The sequence below is a fragment of the Nerophis lumbriciformis genome, linkage group LG01 (genome assembly GCF_033978685.3).
Source record: "Nerophis lumbriciformis linkage group LG01, RoL_Nlum_v2.1, whole genome shotgun sequence".
Taxonomy (NCBI): Eukaryota; Metazoa; Chordata; class Actinopteri; order Syngnathiformes; family Syngnathidae; genus Nerophis; species Nerophis lumbriciformis.
The window spans coordinates 40,215,345-40,241,729 of record NC_084548.2 but is presented as its reverse complement, the minus strand read 5'-3'; the positions used below and the strand labels follow the sequence as shown (position 1 = coordinate 40,241,729).

At 37.2% G+C, this 26,385-nt stretch overlaps 1 protein-coding gene across 2 annotated transcripts in view; it reads right to left on the bottom strand.

Moving 5' to 3' along the window:
* pcbp4 (poly(rC) binding protein 4) overlaps positions 1-26,385 on the bottom strand; it is a 92,123-nt gene that overhangs the window by 52,743 nt on the left and 12,995 nt on the right. Inside the window, exons 1-2 of one of the 2 annotated variants that reach the window (XM_061981156.1) lie at positions 1,304-1,397; positions 358-551 (exon numbers count right to left, since the gene is read on the bottom strand). In XM_061981156.1, coding sequence (XP_061837140.1) covers positions 358-465 — 108 coding nt within the window. In that variant the 5' untranslated portion in view covers positions 466-551; positions 1,304-1,397. Of the gene's footprint in view, positions 1-357; positions 552-1,303; positions 1,398-26,385 lie in introns of those variants that run through there. The other variant, XM_061981155.1, reaches the window with a different exon arrangement.

Genomic DNA, 26,385 nt, shown 5'->3' with positions numbered 1-26,385 from the left:
GTAAACACTTTAGTATGGGGAACATATTCACCATTACTAACCCTAACCCTAACCCTAACCCTCTAACCCTAACCCTAACCAAAACCAAATAACTCTAAATTAAGTCTTTGTTACTTTCAATATGTTCCCCGAGTGTCCAAATCATTCTAAATTAAGTCTTTGTTACTTAGAATATGTTCCCCATACTAAAGTGTTACCGATATATGTTGTACATGTGGCCTACAGTATGTGATTTGTGCCAGTTGACAATTGTTTCACTACATATGACAGTTAACGATACATATTTTCGAATAGGTGTATCATTCATGAGGCACAGACATATTGCGCAGCATGTGACATGAAACAGCAGACGCCTACCTTTCCATGCATGAGCAGTCGTAATGTCAGGGTCACTCCCAAGCCCCCATCTCCAAAGTCCTGCTCACAGTTCATAGTGATGTGGGAGTGGCACGCAGGGAGACGCATGAACAAGGTTTATCCGCTGGTCACACGCTCGAACCAAGGCCAGCGCTCGCTTGCTTTCTGGCTCTCCAAGGTCTTTCAGTGCTGCTCTGAAATAAATAAAATACGTATCAAGTGTTAATAGTTTTTACCTTTGTCCAAACAGAATCCATCTTTGAATGTTCATTGTATACCCCTATTGGTGCAATTATTTAGATTCATAGTAATACACTACCTAATTTCAGTGCTAGATTATTATAGCATTATAAAACTTTTTGGGGTGACTTTTAAAAATAATAATTTTAGATAATTGTAAATAACTATCTATCGTAATTGAATGATTATGCATACTGTACAAAACTTTATATAAAATAATATAATTAGATTTGAATAGGGACCATAATAGGGATGTGTGGATCAATCGGCCGCTGATTTTCTTAAAAAAGTATGTGACCGCAATTGCCGATTAATGCCTTTTATTTCCCGTCCCAAACATTGATCCCCTCTAGTTGATATTGCACATATTCTTAGTCCCCGGGTTTAGTCCCCCTGCTGACAAGCTAACGGCTAAATGATATCTACATATACATTACAGTGTAGAGCCACACTCCTAATTTATTGACAATCACCAGGATTACGAAAAATAAACTGCATTTATTCATATATTAAGTATCGTTATCAAGTATTAGGACGGGGCTAAATATGCTACACACTGGGAGCAAGCAGGAGCAAACATGCTAATCACTAAACTAGCTGCTAAGCTAGCTAGAAACAACAACAAATAAGAGCCTAGTGAAGTTTAAGAAGTGTAGATGGAAGCACGTTCCAGCAGAAAGCGAGCAGATTTTAACGGAAAACTCACCAGTAGGTTAATACGTGTCTGGAGAGAGGATAATAATGAAGAGAGGATAATATAACAACATCTGTTGGTGAGTTAGCATTGTCACAGTCAGTACACTACACATAAGAGGGAAAATCGATCCATAAATTGGTGGTGTCGATACCAAGGGTATTATCAATATATAATCAATACTAGAGTGACTATAGTTTTATTTTCTCAAAATCTTTTTTTTGTAATTGTTTTTGGTAATGTTTACAAATTTAGACAATTAGTCCCTGGTAATGTTTACAAATTTAGACAATTAGTCCCTGCATGGACACAGAAGGGCAATGAGGGTAAACATGATATCAATGAGTAATGGATAGTTTTTAATTTTATTAAGTTATTGAGTAGTATTGACTTTGTTTTGCTTAACAATTGTATGTAAAAAAGATCAAATAAGGAACTACTTAAAATATTGTGCTGATATTGTTAAAAATGTCGATAGCACTCATCATGAATGCATAGAAACATTTTCAGTTAAAATATGTGATCAGTATCGGTATTGGTATTGGCCAATCTCACTCATGGATGATCGTATCGGAATTATCCATATAAAACCCTGACTGAAACATTCCTAAACATAACATAGTTTCCAAACAATTAATGGAACTGATGTGCTGTTTAGAACCCAACTATTGTCCATAGTTGGGTTTTAAATAAATACCACACTCTAACACACCATACAAATAATCTATATACTAATATAACACACAGTGAAATAAAATACAAAATACAAGGTTAGACATTAATAGATACAATTACTACTGAGGCCAATTGAATGTGTACAGCTTTGTTGCTCCCATTTAACCAACACTTCCTACTTTGTTATGAACAGAGTTACATCTGAGAGTTACAACTGAGGGACGGCGTGGCGAAGTTGGGAGAGTGGCCGTGCCAGCAACCTGAGGGTTACTGGTTCAATCCCCACCTTCTGCCATCCAAGTCACGTCCATTGTGTCCTTGAGCAAGACACTTCACCCTTGCTCCTGATGGGCCTGGTTAGCGCCGTGCATGGCAGCTCCCACCATCAGTGTGTCAATGTGTGAATGTGTGTGTGTGAATGGGTGAATGTGGAAAATAGTGTCAAAGCGCTTTGAGTTCCTTAAAAAAGGTAGAAAATACAAGTACAACCCATTTACCATTTAATTTGATTTCTGTTGGTAAAGTATTCATTAGTTGACAGCCTTTGGTGGAAAAGGCATATTATCTGAATGTACTTCAATGTGATATTTTACTGTTCCCAACAATCATGCTCGTCGTTACCCTGATACTATTATGTATTTTAATGTATCTCGAAAGAGGATCTCGGGCTACATCATGTAAACACTTGAAAATAAGCTTCAAGATACACAAATGAATAAAACTCTCAAAATTTAATAGATTGTATTTTTTTTTTATTTGACATTGACAATTACAATACTATTTTATTATACCTCATGTTTATATAATTACAATATCATTGCATATATATTTTGATTTAGTTAAATTGGATGGCTGGTAGAAATCTTCCATTTCGACTTCTTCACAGTGAGGCACCCTGTCTCCATTTCCAACAGTTAAGTTACCAAATAGGGTTCCTTAGCCGATAAGGGGTTTCCTTCTAATGGCTGAGCTCGTTAAAGGGAAAATTGGGTGTTTGTATTCTCTCACTGTGTTGTGAACCAAATGAGTTTCAGAGTGAAAAAACAAAGAGCTGATGTTAACCATTTATTACATTGATTGGTCTTAGAAAGCATGTTTAGAATCAGATTCTTCTATGTGCAACACCTTCATTAGTCGGACTGATAGAGATGTTTGATTCATAACAAAGTCATAATGAAGACCTTGGTGTGTGCATGATATTATTGACCAGTAGCATTGGTAGTGTCAGCATTGTTGTATTCCATTTGGAGCTTTGTGAGCCTAAAAAAGTGGTGGTGGCTTCCGACTTATCAGTTGTGTTCTTATTAAACTGGGTTTGATCATTCTAACACAGGAGTGTCAACATTGTATTTGCAATTCATGTGACTGGCAACGTTCAAATAGTATAATTCCGTACATTTTTTACTATAAGTCGTTACTTTTTTTCTTACACTTTGAACCCTGCGCCTTATTAGATGGAGAGGCTAATTTATGGATTTTTCTTCGCTGGCGGCCATAACAAAAATAATTTGAATAAAAAACAAACAAGCAAAAACACTGAGAGGGTGTTTTATTGCTTGTGCTATGGCACCATCTTTTGGATGCGTTTTCTCACTGCGGGTGCTGCGGTGTCCTTCCATTTACCAGCAGTGATTTTTTTTTTTGCCTTTCAGTCTTCTAGCCTTGATAGCATTTCTACTTATATGGATTCTTCATTCATAACTCCGAGCAATGTTTGTAAGTTTTACAATATAACTAAAATGGTTTAAACCTGCCAAACCGTCCCATGTGTGATGTCTGTAGGAGTGTTTTCATGCATATTTGTATGTGTTATCGTAATGTAATGACATTAGTATTATGAACTTACAAGGTACGGTAATTCTTTTTGTATTGTTTCAGTTTGACATATTCCTCAGTAAATTCACCAAAACGTCACCTTGGAGTTATTGTGTTTGTTAAGCTCATTAGAGAGCTAGCTTCCGCACGTAGTGGGTCAATGTCCATGACGTCTGTTTTGTTTGATCAGCCATTTTACTGCCGTGTTACAGACACCGTTTGGAAACAATTAAGATATGTAAATAAACATTTACAGAATCTTACTAAATAACTCATTTCGCAACGTATATATCTGCGGCTTATTGTCTAGTGCGGCTAATATATGGAACAAAAATGTCTTCTGAAATTTAGTGGGTGCATAACCAAGCATGTCACCAACTTGGTGAAGCAATTCGAACGTATCACTGCTTGTCTGCACTATACTGAAGCAGGATGAGTCTAACGCCAGCCAAGAATGTCAAAATAATATCTAAATGGCGAACATTTATTTATGAATATGGAAAAGCATTTGATGGTGTGTTTGACGGAGAAGCAGCTGGAAGGAGATAGTGTAGAAGTCCATTTTCCAATGTAAAATTTGTACATTATTATTACATGACTTTATAAAACTACTGTAGTGTTTTGTACGGCATTGTGTTGTAATTTTTTCATACAATATTAATGTCTAAAAAATGTTTTTTTGTAAAAAAAAAAAAAATGCATGTCACATGTTCAAATTGTGCTGTTTTGGTGGTGGGGTTTGAGGGGTGTATAAGCACTTGGGACCTCATAGTATTGTAAATATCGTGGTATAGCGGTTTCAAAATTCTCACAATAATGCCATGATGGTAAATGAGAACAGGGAGTACACCCGCCAGTGTAGGTTATTTTGGCACCATGCAGTAAACCCATCTGATAATCCCCTGCACAGCGCATTTTGGCTTCGCAGTCTAGGAAAATGAAAGAGGAAAACACGTGATGGACATGCAACTTACGGTTTGCAGATATTGTCTGACTGCGATCGTCTACAAGTCCGCAAATACAAGCAACACGAGAAGTCACTTCATTAATTATCACCCAGGAGAGATTATAAACACAAAACCAAGATGTAAGCCAGGCCAAACATCAATTTGTGAGGCATTTCACAATCAAGTTTTCCTCACGACAGCACAAGAGCTCAACCAACTTCACAGTGTACCGGAGAATGCATTGTCACAGGCCTGCAGCCGTTGTCAGTGGTGGACAAGGAGAGATTTAAAATATTGGTGAACGTACTTCAGCAAAGGTGCAAAATTGCAAAAGTTAAATTATTACTGTTGTACAGTAATTTGAAAGATACAATACTGAAAAACATTGTTTTAGTCTTGTTGAACCACTTGTTTGTTTACACTGTCAGTTAAAACTTAAAACCCAGAAACATATTCATTATTGTTCGGTATTGTTTTCCACTTCTTACACCAAATGTTTACAACGTTAGGTTAAAAACACTAAACTTATTTTTTTTATGTTTGCTTCTTTGCACTTTGAAAATACCTATTGGTAGTACTAATATGATTACACCATTTGAGTATTAGGTTTGTGTTTATTTACAGTAGGTGTGTTTATCCTTAATATAAGTAGGAAGGAGATTCATATGGCCACCATTTGTTGCGGTTTACCTGACACATGAAACGTGACCAATTGGGGCTGCACTATCCACTTTAGCCGCCAGATGGCATTAGTGTTGAATATCTTGAAATGTATTTTACGGCAATTTCAACATTGACCACAGCGTCAGTTGCGCTTTCCATCAGCAGACTGCATGCAAAAATAACTCCCCCACCTCGACACCCACTCCTTGCATGTGAGATCCACCCAGAAATGGGACCATATGAATCCCTTCCCTACTGTAAGTAGCACTTTTTTTTTCTTTCTCCATGTTATCTTTTTTTTACATTGCTGCAATATCGTACCATAGGGTAGTGGTCCCCAACCAGTACCGGTCCGTGGATCGAATGGTAACGGGCCGCACAAGAAAAAAAATTAATTTAAAAAATAAAAAAATAAAAAAACTTTTTAATTAAATCAACATAAAAAAACACAAGATAGACTTACAATTAGTGCACCAACCCAAAAAACCTCCCTCCCCTATTTACACTCATTCACACTCATTCGCACAAAAGAGTTGTTTCTTTCTTTATTAATATTTCTGGTTCCTACATTATACATCAATATAGATCAATACAGTCAGCAGGGATACAGTCCGTAAGCACACATGATTATATTTTTTTATGACAAAAATAAATAAATAAATAAAATACCATCCCCCCGGTCCGTGGGACAAATTTTCAAGCGTTGACCGGTCCGCAGTTACAAAAAGGTTGGGGACCACTGCCATAGGGTATACAAAACGAGATATGCTACTGTGATATTTTGATATTGTTACATCCCTACCAAGCACCAATTACATTTATTTCAATTTATTTCAATTAATGGTGTTGATTTGAGATTCAAATGTTTTGAGTAAAGGCCAAAAAAACCCCTGCTTTTTTAGCTTTCATCCACCGGTAGTTCCCGGAGAAGGACTCAGTGCAGCTGAGGTATCATCCTTTGGGAACATAGAATGTCCGTACTCTATTTCCATTCAATAGCACTATAAAAAGGCATTGGATTTTATCGGCACATTAATGACTCTTGGTAATACTATGCGCTCTTCTTTGACTAATCAAGGTCACTCGTTTGCTGTGCCGCTGTGCACACACCACTTCTATTCTGCTGACATTGCCTGACACACGTGTGCGTTTCATAAATCTACATGCTGTCGGTAGATGGGATGAGCTATGTGAGGAGATCATGTTTAATAAATGGGTATTATTTTAGATGAGATCCAACTCTCGGGAGACGTGTTGTAGGCCGGGTTATTGCTTATGCTTAGTGCACAAGGCCATTACTGCTTCGCTGGTTTATTTATGCACTGGATGCTTGCAGAGACATGCTCAGATGCTCGCACACATCCCTCTTAAGATGTCATGAAGCTTGACTGCCCGTATGTGTTTATACCTCCATGGGACACCAATCTATCAGAAGCAGTAGCAGAAAAAAGTAATTTTGCCAGATTAAATTGCAGCGAATCAATCGAGAGAGATGCTCGGACTTTAACGTTCAAGAGTCCGTCGCCGTGTAATTTCCATTTACATCAAGCCAGGGTCAAGAGGTTGATGGGTACATTTTTGCCGGCTGTCAGCTAAAGATATGAGGCTCAGTAATCATGAGTTTAACTGCTAAGCTAAACACATGTGTTGTCACAGAGGACATTTGTGCAATATGTGGGCTAACTTCATTATGCACCAAAAGGGCATGGATAATACATTAGTGGTTTATTATATTAGGCCTAATGGTGGAAGAGATCAGTATGTGGGCTTGATAACACAGCATGTGCTTTGTGTTCGGGGCGAGGGCGTCAAGCATCTGAACTCCTCATTTACAGAATCTCAAGCAGCCGCATTCCAGGATGAACAGAGCTTTTTGTTCTAAATTGGCTTTGCTTGCACAGAGCAGAGAATTAGCAAAGGCAAAGACTGCAAGGCCACTGTCATAAGTCCCCACTGATATGTTCTGACATATTCCAGAGCTGAGGAGAAACCAAACACAGCTTCCGGAAAAAGAACATTTCCTGTCAGCTGCAATCAAGAGGACATATTGTATAGGCTGTCAGCCTTCATTTACTGTACACTGTCATGTGACCTGCTACTCAATGTTGCATCCAATTCTAATTCCGTTAATGTTTGATCAATTCCCTTTTTTAGTTTGTGTAACATTAATTCTGCGACAATTGAAGATAGATTCAAAGTCAGATTTTTTTGTCCGAGATCACCATTAGTCAGGTTGCCATGACGCAATGAGACCACCACTGCCTTATACATGTGTATCCTTGCTCATCCTTTTCCCCTAATGAACGTGCAAGTTAATTATAACAGATGGACTTTTGTTTGTTTCCCCTGACATTGCAAAACCAAATAACACAAAACACATTATTATTATTATAATCATTATTTTTTGTGTCATCAAATAATGAAGCTGTGGTCCAAAAGAGCACCAGGATGGCAAGTCATGCTTATATTGTTGCAATCCTTTTTTCCCAACTCAAGAACACTATGACACTCAGGGGAAATTTGCTGTTGTGTTCTCTCTTTCAGTGTTATTTGTTCCAAACAAGCTCCGGTGCTGTGTATAGTATTACATGTTTCATAGCTTGGTTGACATTTTACTTAAAGTGTATTTTAATTTGGTGAATGTATACCATTTTAGCTATAAATATTGCAAAAAGTGACAAAACAACTTAATTTCATTCAACAGTGTTGAATGAAATTAATAATGTATTACTGTTTAAATACAGGCATATTTTTTACTGTTTAAGTACAGGCCCAAACAGCATTCTTCATGTATATATGTTATACCAGTGGTGTACCAGGCCCGCAAACAGGTTTAATCCGGCCCGCAATATGAGTTTCCTAAGTATAAAAATGAGTTGCAATTTTTTAATGAAATAAACTGCTGTTCTTAATGTGTTCACTGGATTTTGCAATAGTAATTCAAGTGTAACTCATGTCACACATCACACTGTTTAGGATGACGTGTCAGCTGACTTTAAGCGTCTTCTGGATTCAGTGCAGCAATCAGCTGCTCCGGTAGTGGCTGGCGGCAGACTAATGATGTAGCGACACACAATACCTTCTTTAATTGCAAATTATCCACTCAGCGGATAAAATAACGCAAAGACTTAGGTCAACTTGACCATCACCTTCGTTGTTAGAGTTCCGTGCAGCGCTCAAACTTGGTTAACAGCACAATGTGCACACTGAACTCCATTGTAAAAATGTATGTTTCTACATTTGTTATTTGTTTGCTTAAATGTACCATGTTCACATTGGTTAAGTGTGTAGTTGTGTTATCTTTAATTTGGCTATTATGGTGTAATTTTTTTGACAATTGTTTTGATTATATTATGATTGTAATACTTGAATGATGATACATGAATGTGTTGTGGCAGTTGTGGACTTCACCAATGTTTGAGGAAACTCGATTGCTTTTCCAAAGATGTGTTTAATGATGAACTGCCAACATGAAAATGCTAAACAGGAAGTGCTTGAAGTTTAATTGCTATTTACAAAGTCTAAGTTCCTTTGTGTTTTTAAAACAGCATTATTTTTTTCCTCAACATTTTTTAATAACTTGAAATGTTTTGACAAGAGGATTAGTTGTAATATGTACATTTTATGATTGTGCTTGTTCTATTTTTAGCCAAAGTAAAAAAAAAAAAAGTTGTCTTTATTCTAAAATGATTAAGCCATGATTTTTTCAGTCCGGCCCGCGTGGGAATAGATTTTCCTTCATGCGGCCCCTGAGCGAAAATGAGTTTGACACCCCTGTTTTATACATTCTTATTGCCGATTTCCATGCATTAAAAGGTTGATATTTGACTGCTCACTCGCAGGAAAAAGTTATTTGTACGAGAAACAATATAAATATAAAAAAACATACAAACAAATAATTAACTGAATATAAACCTGTACTAGAAAAATCTAACTGTGTTGAAAACAAATCTGTGTGGCAAAATAGCAAAACGTATTAGAATCTTAGGACAAAGAAAACACATCCTCAACCATAAAACTTTGCACAATCTATATTGCAAAATATTATTGCCATATTTATTTACTGCGTGGAAGTCTGAAGAAACACAAGAGCATATTAAAAAAGCTTTTGCACATTACAAAAATAAAACTAAGAATAATACACACAGTTGTCTAAGAACACACAGATTTACTGTTCATAAAATCACAAACTTTTTGATTTATTGTTTTGGTGAAATTTAAAACTGCACAAATAACTTTTAAACTCAAAATAATGTACCACCAAATATCCAAAAACGTTTCAAAGATGGTGATGGAAAATATAATTTCAAGAGTAAAAATAAATTTAAAGCAGCCTTTGGTTAACACAACTCTTAAAAGTATGGGCATCAGTTTGGAATCAGTTGGATGAGGAGTTCAAAGCAAAGCAATAACATCATCTAATTTAAAAATATTGATGGCAAATATGTATTTGACATGTATAACAAGAAGAAGGAAACATAGAATATCTTAAAAGGTGTACTTTATTTGCACAAACTACATTTGATGAAATTATGAATGTGTTTAATATTGAGGAAATACATGAGTTACAAGATACACATGGTATGTATCTTGAACTAATATACTGAATATAGTTATATATCAGGTGATAAAGTATTGCATTGTTGACCAATAATCAGATTATTGTATCAGAGTGATACAAAAATATTCCTGTTCCTTTTCCTTATTTTTTTTTGCATTTTTTGAATAATACTATTGTTTTTTTTGTTTGTTTTTTTGTGTTTTTTAAAGATGCCAATATTGTATTGGGGATGCTATTTGTTCTCTTTGAATTGTGTAGATGAAGAGTATTTTGGTTTGTTGTGTCTGAAGCAAATGAATAAATAAAATAAAACCGATACTGAGCATGTACCTAACCGACTGTTTTTTAGAGAGCAGTTTAATACATTTATAGGCCCCAGATTTGTAATGTAGGGTACAGCAATCTAATAGCCTGCAGTACAAGTATTGAATATTTAAAAATAATGGCCTTCACAAAACTAATATTGCTCACTCTTGATTAACATCATCAAATATTGATGGAGTAATTTGTTTATTACTGTGTTGGTAGTTTCTAGTGGTGTAAATTGATGACCTTATTTAGCTACATGAAGGGGCAAAACGGTAATATTGATAGAGGAAAAAAAATGTGTAATGCTGTGCAGTTCTGTTCAAATTTAAACATAATGTTAAATGAATAGCTCACTGCCATTGTCAGTGTAAATTAAACTGTCAAGCTAAACATAATTACTTAAGGCTACTTCTAAATGGATAGTGAAAACATACCTGAATTTATCCTTATACAGTAACGGTGCTAAACTGGATCTATTTTTGATAGCAAACATGAAGAACCCAGCCTAAGTTCTGGGCAGACCACATCAAAGCATCTAACACACACCTCTCCATAGCCAGCGGAGATTATTTTCCGGAACATCCACACCAGAGAGACTGGAGATGAAAAGGAACTTTTACAACCGGCTTGTCTGGAGGACTGTACACCTGTTCTGAGACAAACATGTCCCTTGCGCGGCCAACAGACAGCTCTGGGCCAGTGTAGACTCCAAGAACACGCCCGATCTGCATGGTGAAAGACGCACTCAGGGTTCCCCTCTGCATATATAACATAAAGGAGGTCGGCCATATTAGCTTAACACGCAGGGTGTCCCCGGGGTGTGGGCACATACACAGCAGTACGTGAGAGGGTGTCAACTTGAGTACACGTGCAGGGGCGAGTGCATGGGATGGAAGACCATTTACGCAAATCTCCAAACTCCGACCTACCCACACACATAAACAAAGCACACGCGTTCAGCTGTTGGGATGAAAGACGCAAACAATTCACACACTGTGCCACTGAAATACAAGCGTGGCAACCTTTGATCCAGGGTAAAGTCCCACTGGTGGGCTTTTTGCTTGGCTGTGTCATGAGCTGACATCTATACTGTGCTGTGCTGTCAGCTCTTTGGTCGTTAGTTCTGATGACTATGTTGTTAAGCCTGGAAACACCAACTTTGAGGTTTTGTCTTCAAAACTTGATCACATGACTGTGTAAAAACCAGGGTACAACCTTAAAGACAATCCCCCCTACCTTATGTTTTATAAGATTGTATATACATTGGGCATACTTGCCAACCTTGAGACCTCCGATTTCGGGAGGTGCGGGTGGGGGGGTGTGGTCGGGGGCGGGGGACGTGGTTGGGGGCGTGGTTAAGAGGGGAATAGTATATTTACAGGTAGAATTCACAGAGTCAAGTATTTAATATATATGTATATATATATATATATATATATATATATATATATATATATATATATATATATATATATATATATATATATATATATATATATATATATATATATATATATATATATATATATATATATATATATATATATATATATATATATATATATATATATATATATATATATATATATATATATATATATATATATATATATATATATATATATATATATATATATATATATATATATATATATATATATATATACATATATATATATATATATATAAGAAATACTTGACTTTCATGGAATTCTAGCTATATATATTTATATTTATTTTATTATATACAGTATATATAATATATATATATATATATATATAAGAGAAATACTTGAATTTCAGTGTTCATTTATTTACACATGTACACACACATAACACTCATCTACTCATTGTTGAGTTAAGGGTTGAATTGTCCATCCTTGTTCTATTCTCTGTGACTATTTTTCTAACCATGCTGAACACCCTCTCTGATGATGCATTCTGCTTCGTCTCCTTGTTGTGTGCGCAGTTGTGCACTGCACTCTCTAAACGCCCTAGATGTTATTGTCACAGATGCATGTAAAGTAGATGGCAGTATTGTCCTGTTTAAGAGTGTCACAACATTGCTGTTTACGGTAGACGAACTGCTTTACGGTAGACAAAAACGTGACTGCTGTTGTTGTGTGTTGTTGCCGCGCTGGGAAGACGTTAATGAAACTGCCTAACAATAAACCCACATAAGAAACCAAGAACTCGCCCTCGATCATTCTACAGTTATAACGTGATTGGGCAGTCTCGCTGTTTATATTGTGGGAAAGCGGACGGGAAAACAGGCTGTCGACACGTCACTCAGGTCCGCATGGAGCTGGAGGGGGCGTGGCCTCCAGCTCGGCCTGAATTTCAGGAGATTTTCGGGAGAAAATTTGTCCCGGGAGGTTTTCGGGAGAGGCGCTGAATTTCGGGAGTCTCCCGGAAAATCCGGGAGGGTTGGCAAGTATGACATTGGGTCAAGCGTGAATTTTCCCCGATAATTGACTCCAAAATGGTTTGGGGCTATGACTCGTAAATAATAAACGTATACAAATTTCAAACTAAAATCTTAATGTCTGTTTGGAAAGCCGACTACTTTCTGGTAATCGCTCCGTGACAGATTTAGTTAAGTAGGTTGATAACAGTTAGGTCTAAGTGGTACTGGCTAGCTAATAACACCAGCCGTTTTGACAGCTTAATTTGACAACTCAAACCTCACCTCCCTCTCGCTCACTCAGTAGATGATAAAGTCTGTGTTAACGCTGTCGCCATGTTTTTTCTCACAGTCTTTTCTTTCCTTTAGTTGGACAATAGTGGTTAGAGTGTTCGCCCTGAGATCGGTAGGTCGTGAGTTCAAACCCCGGCCAAGTCATTCGAAAGACTATACAAATGGGACCAATTACCTCCCTGCTTGGCGCACATCAAGGGTTCGAATTGGGGGTTAAATCACCAAAAAATTAATCCCGGGCGTGGCCACCGCTGCTGCTCACTGCTCCCCTCACCCCCATGGGGGTGAGGGGAGCAGAGAGTAATCTCACCACACCTAGTGTGTGTGTGACAGTCATTGGTACTTACTTTTACTAATTTTGTGTCAAAAACAGTCCCAAGACTACCATCATTCCCTCTTCTCGAATATAATTTTCCTTATTGCCTGTTTTGGTGTTCCGGTTGTAGCTATGGTGGTTGCTGTGTTTCTTCTTTTTATTAGACCAAGATTTCAAACTTAAATTACTGTGCTGTGTTGATATTACCTAGGCTGACCATATTATGAAATCCCAAAAAGAGAACACATATATGCGTGCCAAGGCGGGCAGCACGCCAAGGCCGGACTAGGTGAAAATTTGCCAATGATACTTGAACTTGCTTTATAATTAATATATTTATTTAAATAAAGCATTTTTTCTCCTTTGTTGACAGCAGTGTTACCGCTAGGAATTTTTTTAAAATGGGGTCCCATGTACCCCATCAAGTCATAAGAGTGGGTACATTTTTGGGGTCCCACTTTTTTGTAAGCGTTTTGAAAACAAATGATAAATGTATGCATCGTCCTGTTATATCTCAAATTCTATATTGTGTTTTGGAAAAAGGTTGTCATAAACGTTACTTAATTCATTAAAAGAAAATATTAAAAAAGAAGACACATTTGTATGCATATGTAAATGTATTCAGTTATAAACATTCACTTTCTTCTTTCCTTCATGGATCTAAACTTTACCGCTGCTGGTATTTTTTTCTATGTTTTTATTTAATAAGTTGTAGGTGTATTTATTTCAGTATAAAAGTGTGAAAAGTGTTTTGCTTTGGTCATGAAATGATGATAATGGTGTGCCAGGGCATACATACATTTTATGTATGCTCTCTCGCTCTCTTTGTCTCTGCCCCTCCCTCACGAATGCTGCTGCGTGCACACGCCTTCACAATTTGTTTTGTTTTTAACCCCTTCTTAACCCTTGACGTACATTGAAAATACACGCAACCCTGACTCAAAATGCCTGACATTTGAAGCATTTAAGAAACCCCGCCCGGACAGCCCCGCAAAAGAGGACACGTCCGGGGAAAAGAGGACGTATGGTCAGTCTATATCACCGTAGCACGCCACACACATACACCGGACCGATATTCGATAAGTCAATTAACCAAGGATAAATTAAAATTAAGTCGCTAAGTTTTTCAGCGTCGATAAAGGCTTCAAGAGCATTCATGCTCGTCATCGGTTTCAGCAGCTGCGCATGTTTGTACCATAATGGAATGAAAGGAAGGAGGCAAATTCTCTTGTCCTTTTTTACGTGTCTTTTTGACTGTTAGTGTGGCCTGCTAGCATCACACAGTGCTACTAGCTAACATGGACAACATTTTCACAAAACCAAATGCCACCGCACCAGTGTGGGAATAATTCGGTTTAAACCTTTGCAACAAGATGAGACTATCAACACCAAGGAGCTGAATGTGTGTGAATACAACAAACTTGAAACACAACCACCCGACTGTCACTTTGCGTTTGGTGAACAAGATGAGCGCAAACAAAACAGCGTATAATGGTGTGCACTCACAGAAAGTGTGGTTAAATACATCGCCAAAGACATACTGCCATTTAATACTGTTACAAAACTAACATTTCTAAATGTTTTGCAAACGTTTGACATTTGTCATGTTGTTATGTCATATTGGTGTTCCTCACTCGAAATCTGCCAGACTTAATTGTGTTTTGCATATGACCTGTTAATATCTGCTTACGTTGTAGTGTTTATATTGTTACTCTGCACTTTTGTTTAAAAAGGTGCTAACTTGATTGTCAGTTAGTTAATGTACAACCCTACATGTTTAATATTGAAGTGCAACTTTGTCAATATTTTATTTAGCCATTTTATTTGTTGTGGTTGTGTATATTTGAGGACCCCCCCCCCCCCCCCAGCCCCTCCTTAAAGCCCCACTTAAGAACTTTCAGTTTTGGTTGAGTTTAGCGGTGCCAATGGACCAAAGGGATAGTGTTTTGCCTGAAGGAAGACCACGTTTCCTATGAGGAAACATAAATCTTCTACTGTCACGTACAAACTGACACGATAATACCAAAATGATTCGGTATGACTTATCTTTCCACAGTCGGAACCTACATATTTTACTCAAACTTCATATTTGCGGTTTGCAGTCATTGCATTGTTGTTTCTTTATACAGTACTTTAGAGATTGTTGCGTGGCTGGTTATGTCAGTGTGGAACTATCAAGCTTGTGGCTATTTATTGCTGTGTGGCAAAATTTTGATTTGAGCATCGAAAATCAGTTACTAGCTGAGCAGTACCAGAGCCAAGGCAGCATCGGGTCGAAATTGCCTCCTAGTCTGTGACCTCACGCCACCGAGTGAAAGCTGTGGATCTATGACTGTCCTTTTATCCGGGTAGGCTCCCTTTTTCTTATTTTTGTCTCCTTGGGCAAAACTTTTCATTTTTTTGGTTGTTGTTGTTGTTTTGCAGCTTCTACAATGATAGCAGTATAATCCTGTGTTCCATTTACCTGGGAAGTGGAAAGTCGGAGCTGGGAATGGCGTCACAGCTGAGTCCAGCTACGATGTCAGAAACCAAGATTGCCAGATCCACGAAGGGTATTTTTGTGCTTTCCTTGTCTAAATATAAAAAAACTTATGAAAAATATGCACTCTTTCTGCAACCCTCACACACAGTGGATGAAGAGAAAACACAGTGCTATTGCTAGAGATCTACAGCGTATATACCACATTAAATAAATATCGTTTACACTACAGTTACGTCACCATATATAAACATACAACAATACATTGTTTATGGCTGATTTACTGCGACAAAAAATAATCAGAAGTGCTAATAACGAATATTAAAAAAGTGGACATAATTGTTTACATCCAGAAAACCCATCTTTGAAACAAACTCGGGGTGGTGACAATGTTCCGACTTTCCGAGGTGCATTCCAGTTGAAATTCCGACAAGGTACTTGGAAATTCCAACTTCCCAGTACAAATGGAACGCTTGCATGTGGACGTTCGCACCAACTTCCATCTTTTTAATAAATGAGGAAAGGAGAGTGACATATGCCGTAAAGCAAGACAGCACATTTTTATTTCTCAGAGTTGCTGTCAAAGTGCCAGTGGAGCGATACAGACTCTCAGGTCATGGCAGAGGTGTCATTCAACTAGTTGTAAATCGATGAAGTTATGAAAATATTCTATGAAGGTTAAAAGTTACTTATTCAAGTGCAAAATTTTGCTTACAAAGTATATTTTATTGTTATTTTTTTTTAAATTGTATTTAACTTGGAGATTTAAAAGTCTATTTTCCAATTACAATGTTAAAATATACGAGAAATACAAGTTTATTGCATTTCAAATGATATACATGCATTATTTTTATGTATTATCAATACATCAGTGGTTAATTTGGTCAACTAAAAATTATGGCAATATATCGGCAATAATTTGTAGGTAAATAAATTGTCGAGCAAAATTATGTTATCGTATCAGCCCTAGGTACATTGTGTGTTTATTTGTATCTTTATGCTGCACGATTTTGAGGAAAAAAACAAATTGCGATTTTTATCTCCAAAATTGTGATTGCGATTTTTATATTTTATACATAAAATGCATAAAACTGTGAAAGTAACAAGTGAGGGCAGAAATGTTATTTTTAGACTGTCAATCAACATATTCTTGTCTTAAGGTGCCACACATTAGAACAATATGCAATAATTTACTTTAAAACATATTTGGCTTTTTGCAGACAGACTTGTCTACATCATGCTGTTTAACTGAATAAATAATCTATAAAAACAGTGTTTATAATGTAATGTAATCATGGCGGCATGGCGTAGTGGGTAGAGCAACCGTGCCAGAAACCTGAGGGTTGCAGGTTCGCTCCCCGCCTCTTACCATCCAAAAAAAATCGCTGCCGTTGTGTCCTTGGGCGGGACACTTTACCCTTTGCCCCCGGTGCCACCCACACCGGTGAATTGAATGACGAATGATAGGTGGTGGTCGGAGGGGCCGTTGGTGCAAATTGCAGCCACGCTTCCGTCAGTCTACCCCAGGGCAGCTGTGGCTATGAAAGTAGCTTACCACCACCAGGTGTGAATGTTTGATGGGTTCTACATGTAAAGCGACTTTGGGTACTTAGAAAAGCGCTATATAAATCCCAGTTATTATTATTATTATTATTATTATAATATATGATACAAATGCAAGCAGCCATTTAAGAGTATATAAACTTTTATTCCTCATTACTATATACTTTTTTTTCACCATTGTACTGTAATTGTAAGGAAAATAAATATGTTATTCTAAATAAATGAACAAACAAAAAATAAAATACACTTTTTCTGTAATGCAAATTTAACTTAAAATAAATAATGAACATCTTAATAGTGCATGTGTTCCCAGTTGGGTACACAAAGTCGGACGTTGTCTTTTTGTTTGTTGCCATCACGTGATCACGGCATTCGTCGCTCGCTCTTCTATGTTGATGTTCATGCTTCCTGTGTGTGTAAAGCTGTTGCCCCGCTTTCCTCCCACTATTGAGGCAAAGATTGTGAATGACTGAAAAGATGGCTCACTGTGTTCAATTAATTCTACTGGTAAATAAACACACTCAGGTGCTGAGAGCGATGCAAAGAGGGAGACGTCTTTTTCCCTGTTTGAAGCGAGAGACGAACAAACGCCAGGCTCAACAATTCTGATTAGTGAACATGTCTGTCACTCAAATGCCGTTGACAGCGGAGAAAAACGAAAACAAAACAACCCTCTTGCGGTTACCTAATTGCACTGATTAAAACCTCAATGTTGATTTGATAAATGGGTTATACTTGTATAGCACTTTTCTACCTTCAAGGTACTTTGACACTATTTCCACATTCACACACACATTCACACACTGCGGGAGCTGCCATGCAAGGCCCTAACCAGGACCCATCAGGAGCAAGGGTGAAGTGTCTTGCTCTAGGACACAACGGACGTGACTAGGTTGGTAGAAGGTGGGGATCAAACCAGGAACCCTCAGGCTGCTGGCACGGCCACTCTCCCAAATGTGCCACGACGTCCGTCGATTAATCGTGCAGCCCTACTGTAGGGTCTTTAAGAGATACCAGATCTCTTCAGCTTTAGAAAATCTTTATGCATGCACCCCGTTTAAGATAACTCTTCTTTAAAAAGTTGAACTATGGGTGAATTATTCATCCCATTTTAATACAGCTTGTCCTCATTAGGGTCTTGAATGAGCTGGAGCCTGTTCCAGCTGACTTCTTGCATGATCCCAGCCTTTGCCATTATCTTTGGGACAAATACACCACACTGTGCTACTGTTATACCCCAACATTTTACCCCATAAACCAGACTGACCTGATATTTCTCACAGAGCCTAATTCACTCTACGAAGGACCCACTGTTGTTTCAAGGTGTTTTAGATGAATTACCACAGAATTTGGCACACATCTTCAGGAAACAGATATCAGCATATACCTGTAACATTTGCCATCAAGCAAAATGTCTATGCAGGTGCATATAAGTTAGCAACTAATTGCCCCTAAGTAATTACTTATTTGTCTAGTCTAAATATTACTAAATATCTTGTCACAGCTGTTTATACCAGACCATGTCTTATTTCTAGTTTGTTAGTGTTTTTCTATGTGTAATTTTGATTTCCTGTCCTGTGCACTTATTTTGTAGTTCCACTTCCTTTATTTCGTCTCCCAGGGCCCTTGTTTTGAGTTCAGTCCTTGCTATTTAAGTCCAGCTGGTGCTGGGAGATTGTATGGATGTTGTTAAACGCTCTTCTCTAGTTTAAGGCTTCCGAGTAAGTTTGTTCCCATATAGTCTCCCAAATGCATTATTGTTTGTTTGGTGTGCCCTTTGCTGCACAAGTGCTTTAGTCTTTGGTTATATTACAGACCTTGTACCCGCATGCTGTCTCCGTTTATCTTCTGCAACATGGACCACAATCATCGACCCCAGTGTGACACATCATGTGTATCTTTATTACATGAATGCTAACATGTATCCACAAAGGATTTTGAGAACAACACATAGGGGACATCACAAATGGTATGTATAACTGGAAAATAATATAAACACAACATTTTTTTTGTTCCCATCTTTCATTAGCCTGGTGTGGGCTTTCCTATTTCTGGGGCTGAGGTTGCCACGGTAGTTATAAAGCTCCTTAGTCCCAGGGCGCCTGGGGTGGATGAGATATGCCCGGAGTTCATTAAGGCTCGAGATCAGAGGTGCCCACACTTTTTCAGCAGGCGAGCTACTTTTCAAATGACCAAGTCGAGGTGATCTACCTCATCTTCACTCATACATATATATACATATATGTGTATATATATATATATATATATATATATATATACATATATGTGTGTATATAATTCTCTATTCATTCAATACATAGGATTTCAGCAGGATCTACCCCAGTCTGCTGACATGCAAGCAGAGTAGAAGATTTTTGTAAAAAGCTTTTATAATTGTAAAGGACAATGTTTTATCAAATGATTGCAATAATGTAAATTTGTTTTAAGTATTAAATGAACCAAAAATATGACTTATTTTATCTTTGTGAAAATATTGGACACAGTGTGTTGTCAAGCTTATGAGATGCGATGCAAGTGTAAGCCGCTATGACACTATTGTTCTTTTATATATATATATATATATATATATAAATGTCTAATGATAATTAATTTATTTTTAATCACTGCTATGTTGAAATTGTAACTAATATTGATACTGTGGTTGATAATATTCATTTTTGTTTCACTACTTTTGGTTTGTTCTGTGTCGTGTTTGTGTCTCCTCTCAATCGCTCTGTTTATTGCTGTTCTGAGTGTTGCTGGGTCGGGTTTGGTTTTGGAATTGGATTGCATTGTTATGGTATTGCGGTGTATTGTTTTGTTGGATTGATTAATAAAAAAATAAAAAATAAAAAAAAAATTACAAATAATAATAATAATTAAAAAAAAAACGTTACAAATAAGAAGTCCCGGTTTTCATCAACGCTGGATGCTCAAATGATGGGAATAATGAACGCAATTCAAGACTAAATTTCACAGCCATACTGGTAAAAAACAACAAAGGAATGCCAATGACTTTATGTCCAACGTTCCAAGTTTTTTTGCAGGAGGTGCAGTGTGATTCATATCCATCCACTGGCTTCAATCATTCTTTAACCTGACTACACTTGCAAGAGAGTAGATGATAGTGAGGAGAATGAAGATGAGATGCCATTCAGAAGGAGAATTCCACAACCAGATGCATTGTTGAGAACATTTGAGACCAACATATTCCAGAGATGGTACTGTTGCCTGCAGCCATGCACACAGGTATTGAAACAAAGGTTGAAAGTGCACAATATACTCATGATGCATCAGATGCTCCCCTGCATTACAGAAAAAAACATGTTTACTAAAATATCATAGCTAATGTCAACATGCTGCACCATCTAAGATAAAATAATCAGTAAAAGAGGCAGGAACTTAAACAAACATATCTAAGAATTGTTACGACACTAGTAAAACTATGGTGTGGGCTTCATCTAGTGGTACTTTAACTTTTATGTGCAATTAATTTTACTTGATTCATTATTTAACTACAGTGTTTTATTTTTCTATAGTTAAACACAGTGCTACTGTTCAAACGGTATGTAATGTTACAGTGGCCAAAAATATTAAGTATACTTGTTTAATAAAACTTCTGCCTTTTTTCAATGAATACGCCTACTACGCTACTGTGTTTTAATGTCGGTCATTATGGTGGTACTTGGTGAAAAAAGTTTGAGAACCACTATTCTAAAGTCAAGTCATTTGTATAAGGTTCTAAATTGTCAGTTGTTGTTTTAGCCCCAAAAAGGCAGGCAATCACAAACACAGGAGAGGTTATGTTTTTATTTATTCATGTGCCATTTTGATTAGCTTGCAAGCAAACAAAACCCTCTGCTGAACACATTTAGCACAAGCGCATGACGCAAATAGTCATCCAGAAATAGGACGGGTGATAACAATAGCAGAGGGCTATGCAATGTTCAATGTGCTTTTTGCTCAAAATCAATATTTTTTAGTTTTGTTTATCTTTCATGGCCAAGCATCACTCAGGATAATGATTGAGTCTACTAACACCATCTCCAATTTGGTGCCTACATTATTTTTTGGGGTCTATTTACTTCTATATTTCACAATTTTTCTATAGTTAGATGCTGCATGTTCAACAACATTGGTTTGAAAGCTTGATAACATGAATGTGGAGGGAAATGAGCGTCTCCATGGTGACAACTGGTATATACTCAAAAATATCTGCACCTCTTTTGAAGTTATCAATCGTACATGCAGTGTTAGTAAAAAACCCACAACACGCCCAGAAATAGTGCACTAAATTTTACAGTTCGCACATGCTATTTAGCACTTGTTATTTGGATCTTAGTCAATCAGGCCCTTGATACTCTATGCACCGCAGCATATGAAAAAATATGAATTTGGCTAACTATCGCGATATTTAACCTTACAAAACTCAATGCACTCTTGCAGCATACCTTTTCTCATGTTATAAACCTCCATTGATTTTCTCCTTTCACAAGTGGCTAAAAACTGTTCTGGGTCAATGTTACAGAAGAAGAAATAACAAAACATGTGCACTTATATGGTGGACTCAAGCTGCGAAGTTAAACAAAGAGGCAACAACATTGTTGAAATGAAAAGAGTGGACTCACTTTGGCTGAATAAAGGCTTTGCAGTACTGCATGTAAGATGTGTCTCATGAAAATACAAAACATTGGTTGCATCACAAACAGCCACCCTTTTTTGTAGTATCATTCATGTTGAGTTTTAGGCGAACATTCTTACCAAAAATATGTCTCGATTTTCATACACTGTTAACCCACCGTAGAGCCAAATAAAGTTGTACAGTAGCACAGAGCAATAGTCAAATCAAAGTCAATAAGAATACCGGTAGGTACCAAAATGTACTGTATATCGATATGTATTTTTATACGTTTCAATATAAAGGGGACCACAAACATTGTCATTATTGGCTTAATTTTAACAAAAAATATTACGATACATTAAAAATACTTTTCTTATTGCACCGATGCACTCAAATAACAATTTACAATTTTACATATTACATATAGCTTGCCATAATCTAGAATTAGGTTAGAAAAGAATAGAAAGCTTTAATGACATTGTACTAAATGCTTCATGATTTATGGTTGCCAATTTTGATCTGTGCTTTAAAACAAATACAATCATTAGTAAATACTGAAAACAATATTATGGCTAAAAGTACCGTATTTTTCGGACTATAAGTCGCAGTTTTTTTCATAGTTTAACCGGGCTCCAGTGCGACTTATATATGTTTTTTTCCTTTTTTATTATGCATTTTCGGCAGGTGCGACTTATACTCCGGTGCGACTTATACTCCGAAAAATACGGTACACAGATAAGACAAGTAGCAGGTAAAACACACATTGTTAAAGATAAAACACAAATGGAATAGTGGGAATTTGTCACAAAATGTAGTCAATTAATTTGCATTAGTTTACGCTACTTAAGCGGGTTTGTTTGGCAACAAGCCAACCAGCTGTGCGCGCATCTACGTATCTATATGTGCACAGGGCGAGCTGTTAACTACATTACTTGTCACTCTTTAAACTCCTTGTGCAGAACTGAATGCGTGGCATTTAAAGATTACCTAAGTTTGAAGCAAAGGTGGTAATACTGTGTTGCCACCTTTGGCGAGGCATGTTTTAAATCACCGCCTTGCAGCGTGGCACTTCCATGTTTAAAGCATACTTGCCAACCTTGAGACCTCCAATTTCGGGAGGTGCGGGGTGGGGGCGGGGTCGGGGGGCGTGGTTGGGGGCGTGGTTAAGAGGGGAAGAGTATATTTACAGCTAGAATTCACTAAGTCAAGTATTTCATATATAGATATATATATACATATATATATATATATATATATATATATATATATACATTTATATATATATATACATATATATATATATATATATATATATATATATATATATATATATATATATATATATATATATATATATATATATATATATATATATATATATATATATATATATATATATATATCCCCCGCGACATATATATATATATATATATATATATATATATATATATATATATATATATGTCGCGGGGGATATATATATATATATATATATATATATGTATATATATATATATATGTATAAGAAATAATTGACTTTCAGTGAATTCTAGCTATAAATATATATTTATTTTATTGTATATATATATATATATATACATATATATATATATATATATATATATAAAAGAAATACTTGAATTTCAGTGTTCATTTATTTACACATATACACACACATAACACTCATCTACTAATTGTTGAGTTAAGGGTTGAATTGTCCATCCTTGTTCTATTCTCTGTCACTATCTTTCTAACCATGCTGAACTCTGATGATGCATTGTTGTGGGCACGCACAAAAGTGCTTTCATCAAATGCACTAGATGGCAGTATTGTCCTGTTTAAGAATGTCACAACATTGCTGTTTACGGCAGACAAACTGCTTTACTGTATCCATCCATCCATCCATTTTCTACCGCTTATTCCCTTTGGGGTCGCGGGGGTCGCTGGAGCCTATCTCAGCTACAATCGGGCGGAAGGCGGGGTACACCCTGGACAAGTCGCCACCTCATCGCAGGGCCAACACAGATAGACAGACAACATTCACACTCACATCCACACACTAGGGCCAATTTAGTGTTGCCAATCAACTTATCCCCAGGTGCATGTCTTTGGAGGTGGGAGGAAGCCGGAGTACCCGGAGGGAACCCACGCAGTCACGGGGAGGACATGCAAACTCGTTGTTTATATTGTTGGAAAGCGGACTCAGGTCCGCATGGAGCTGGAGGGGGCGTGGCCTCCAGCTCGGCCTGAATTTCGGGAGATTTTCGGGAGAAAATTTGTCCCGGGAGGTTTTCGGGAGAGGCGCTGAATTTCGGGAGTCTCCCGGAAAATCCGGGAGGGTTGGCAAGTATGGTTTAAAGTGTCACCTTAATCGTGAGTTTTGAAGTCCAAATACCTCCATATTGCACTTCACGTACCCTCTATAGTAGATTTGTCGTTTTTTGCCATTCTTCCTCTACACACTGTTTCTGCTTGTATGCGGCGCGCAGCAGCATATGTGGATGAAAAAGAAGTACCGGTATTTTTCAAAGGTAGTAGTACCATTTTTTTATTCATTAGTACCGTACTACTTTATTAGTAATAGTGTGATGTACAACCCAAGTCTCACCATTACATAACAAACCCGGCAGCAATGGAGTTAACGGTTGAGATGTTTTTTTTATCATTTATCATGCTTTGGTTGATGAATTAACAAACACAGAGTAGAAGCCGCCATCAACGACTGTTGTCTCTTGTGAATTTTTTGAGGGTTTGCAAAGTTAATGTTTTTTACATTTGCAAGCTTTTCGACAGTGTTTTAGTCTAATGTTAGCTAGCGCGGCTAGTTGGCTAACATTAAAAACTAACATGTAATATATTATATAACTTATGCAGAAATTGGGGAATTTTCTTGACCCTCCCTGGGCGAGTCAGCATCTGGAATTCCTTGCTCTCAAGGGCTAGATTCATACCCCCTACCCCTTGTTATGCCCGCTACATGCAAAGAGTATTTGGGACACCACTACCCTCACGGGAACATGCACAATTTAGGGATAGAGCTAAAAAGTAGGGCGAGGGGCTGTATTACGACTGGCCCTTAGTCTATCCAAACGTTAAAGGACGGCTGTCCTCCATAGTTTTGTATAGGGCAAAGATGACTCGTGCTTGCATGTGATGGCTTAAATTGAACAAAGTTGTGTGAGCACACAGACAATTTGATTTTCACCAGAGATCTTTGGAACAAATTATTTACAAAAACCGAGTTACCACTGTAAAAATCGCAGATGTTGTAATATGTATATGTGCTTTGCTACGGAGATTTTTTCCCACTACAGACTGGGCCCCCTTAGGAGCCCAGTATAGATTGTATTTTTTTACTCATGCTCCCCCAGCGTTGACGTTTTTCCCATATCGCCTTGTGGCGACCCATCAGCTGTTTGTTTGTCTAATCTTGAACGGGTTTGCGCTGAAAACAAAGTTTCGTTGTACTTGTGCAATGACAATAAAGACCTACTTACCTACCCACCATTTATAATTAACATAATATTAGATATCAATACACATGTAAATACACAAGTGGCTAATTAGTATTCAAACTTCACAGATGTTTTGCAGATCTTCTAGAGAAAGTTTCCCTGCAAACATGCAACTATGTAGGAAAAAACTTTTCTGTTATTGCAGCCTGAAACTCTGTTTGCATACGTAAAATGACACAATGAGAGCATCTTCCCCCGAGACCTCGACGGTAATGAAGACAAAAAAAGCATAAACAACCTAAAAAAGGAGGAAAGGAAATGAGTAGTCCATTAGTACTTTAAACTCCCCTTCAGTGGTGGGCAGTCAGTCACTGTTGTCTTGCACAAATTTAAATGAGATCCTCCGGGTGCAAACATGCACACATGCACACACACACACACACACACACATTCGACACACAAAACTACACACACGTAAACAAACTTGACTGACATTTAGCAGTCCTGCCTATACCATGGAGAATGTGCAGAGGAGCTCCATAACGCTAAGGCCAAGTTATCTCAAATACCGGCAGCACTGACTTCATGCAGATGCTTCTTGATTAATTAAGCGTGATTCCATTTTGATTAAAACTTCAAACAAAGATTCAAAGAGGGCCTGCATATTTGTATAAGCTTTACCTATACGTGTTGGCCAAGCCATGGCAGAATGGCTTGGCCAACACATATGCACGCAGAGGTGCCGATCTACATTTCTGCCAGTGGGTGCTCGGTGTGTATGTATTAGTGTTGTCCCGATCCAAATATTTACAAAAGTATTTCGATTTTTTTCAAAATAAAGGGGACCACAAAAAACTTCATTATTGGCTTTATTTTAACCCAAAAATATTGTGTTTATTATTGCAATTTTGTCCTTAAATAAAATAGTGAACATACGAGACAACTTGTCTTTTAGTAGTAAGTAAACAAACAAAGACTCCTAATTAGTCTGC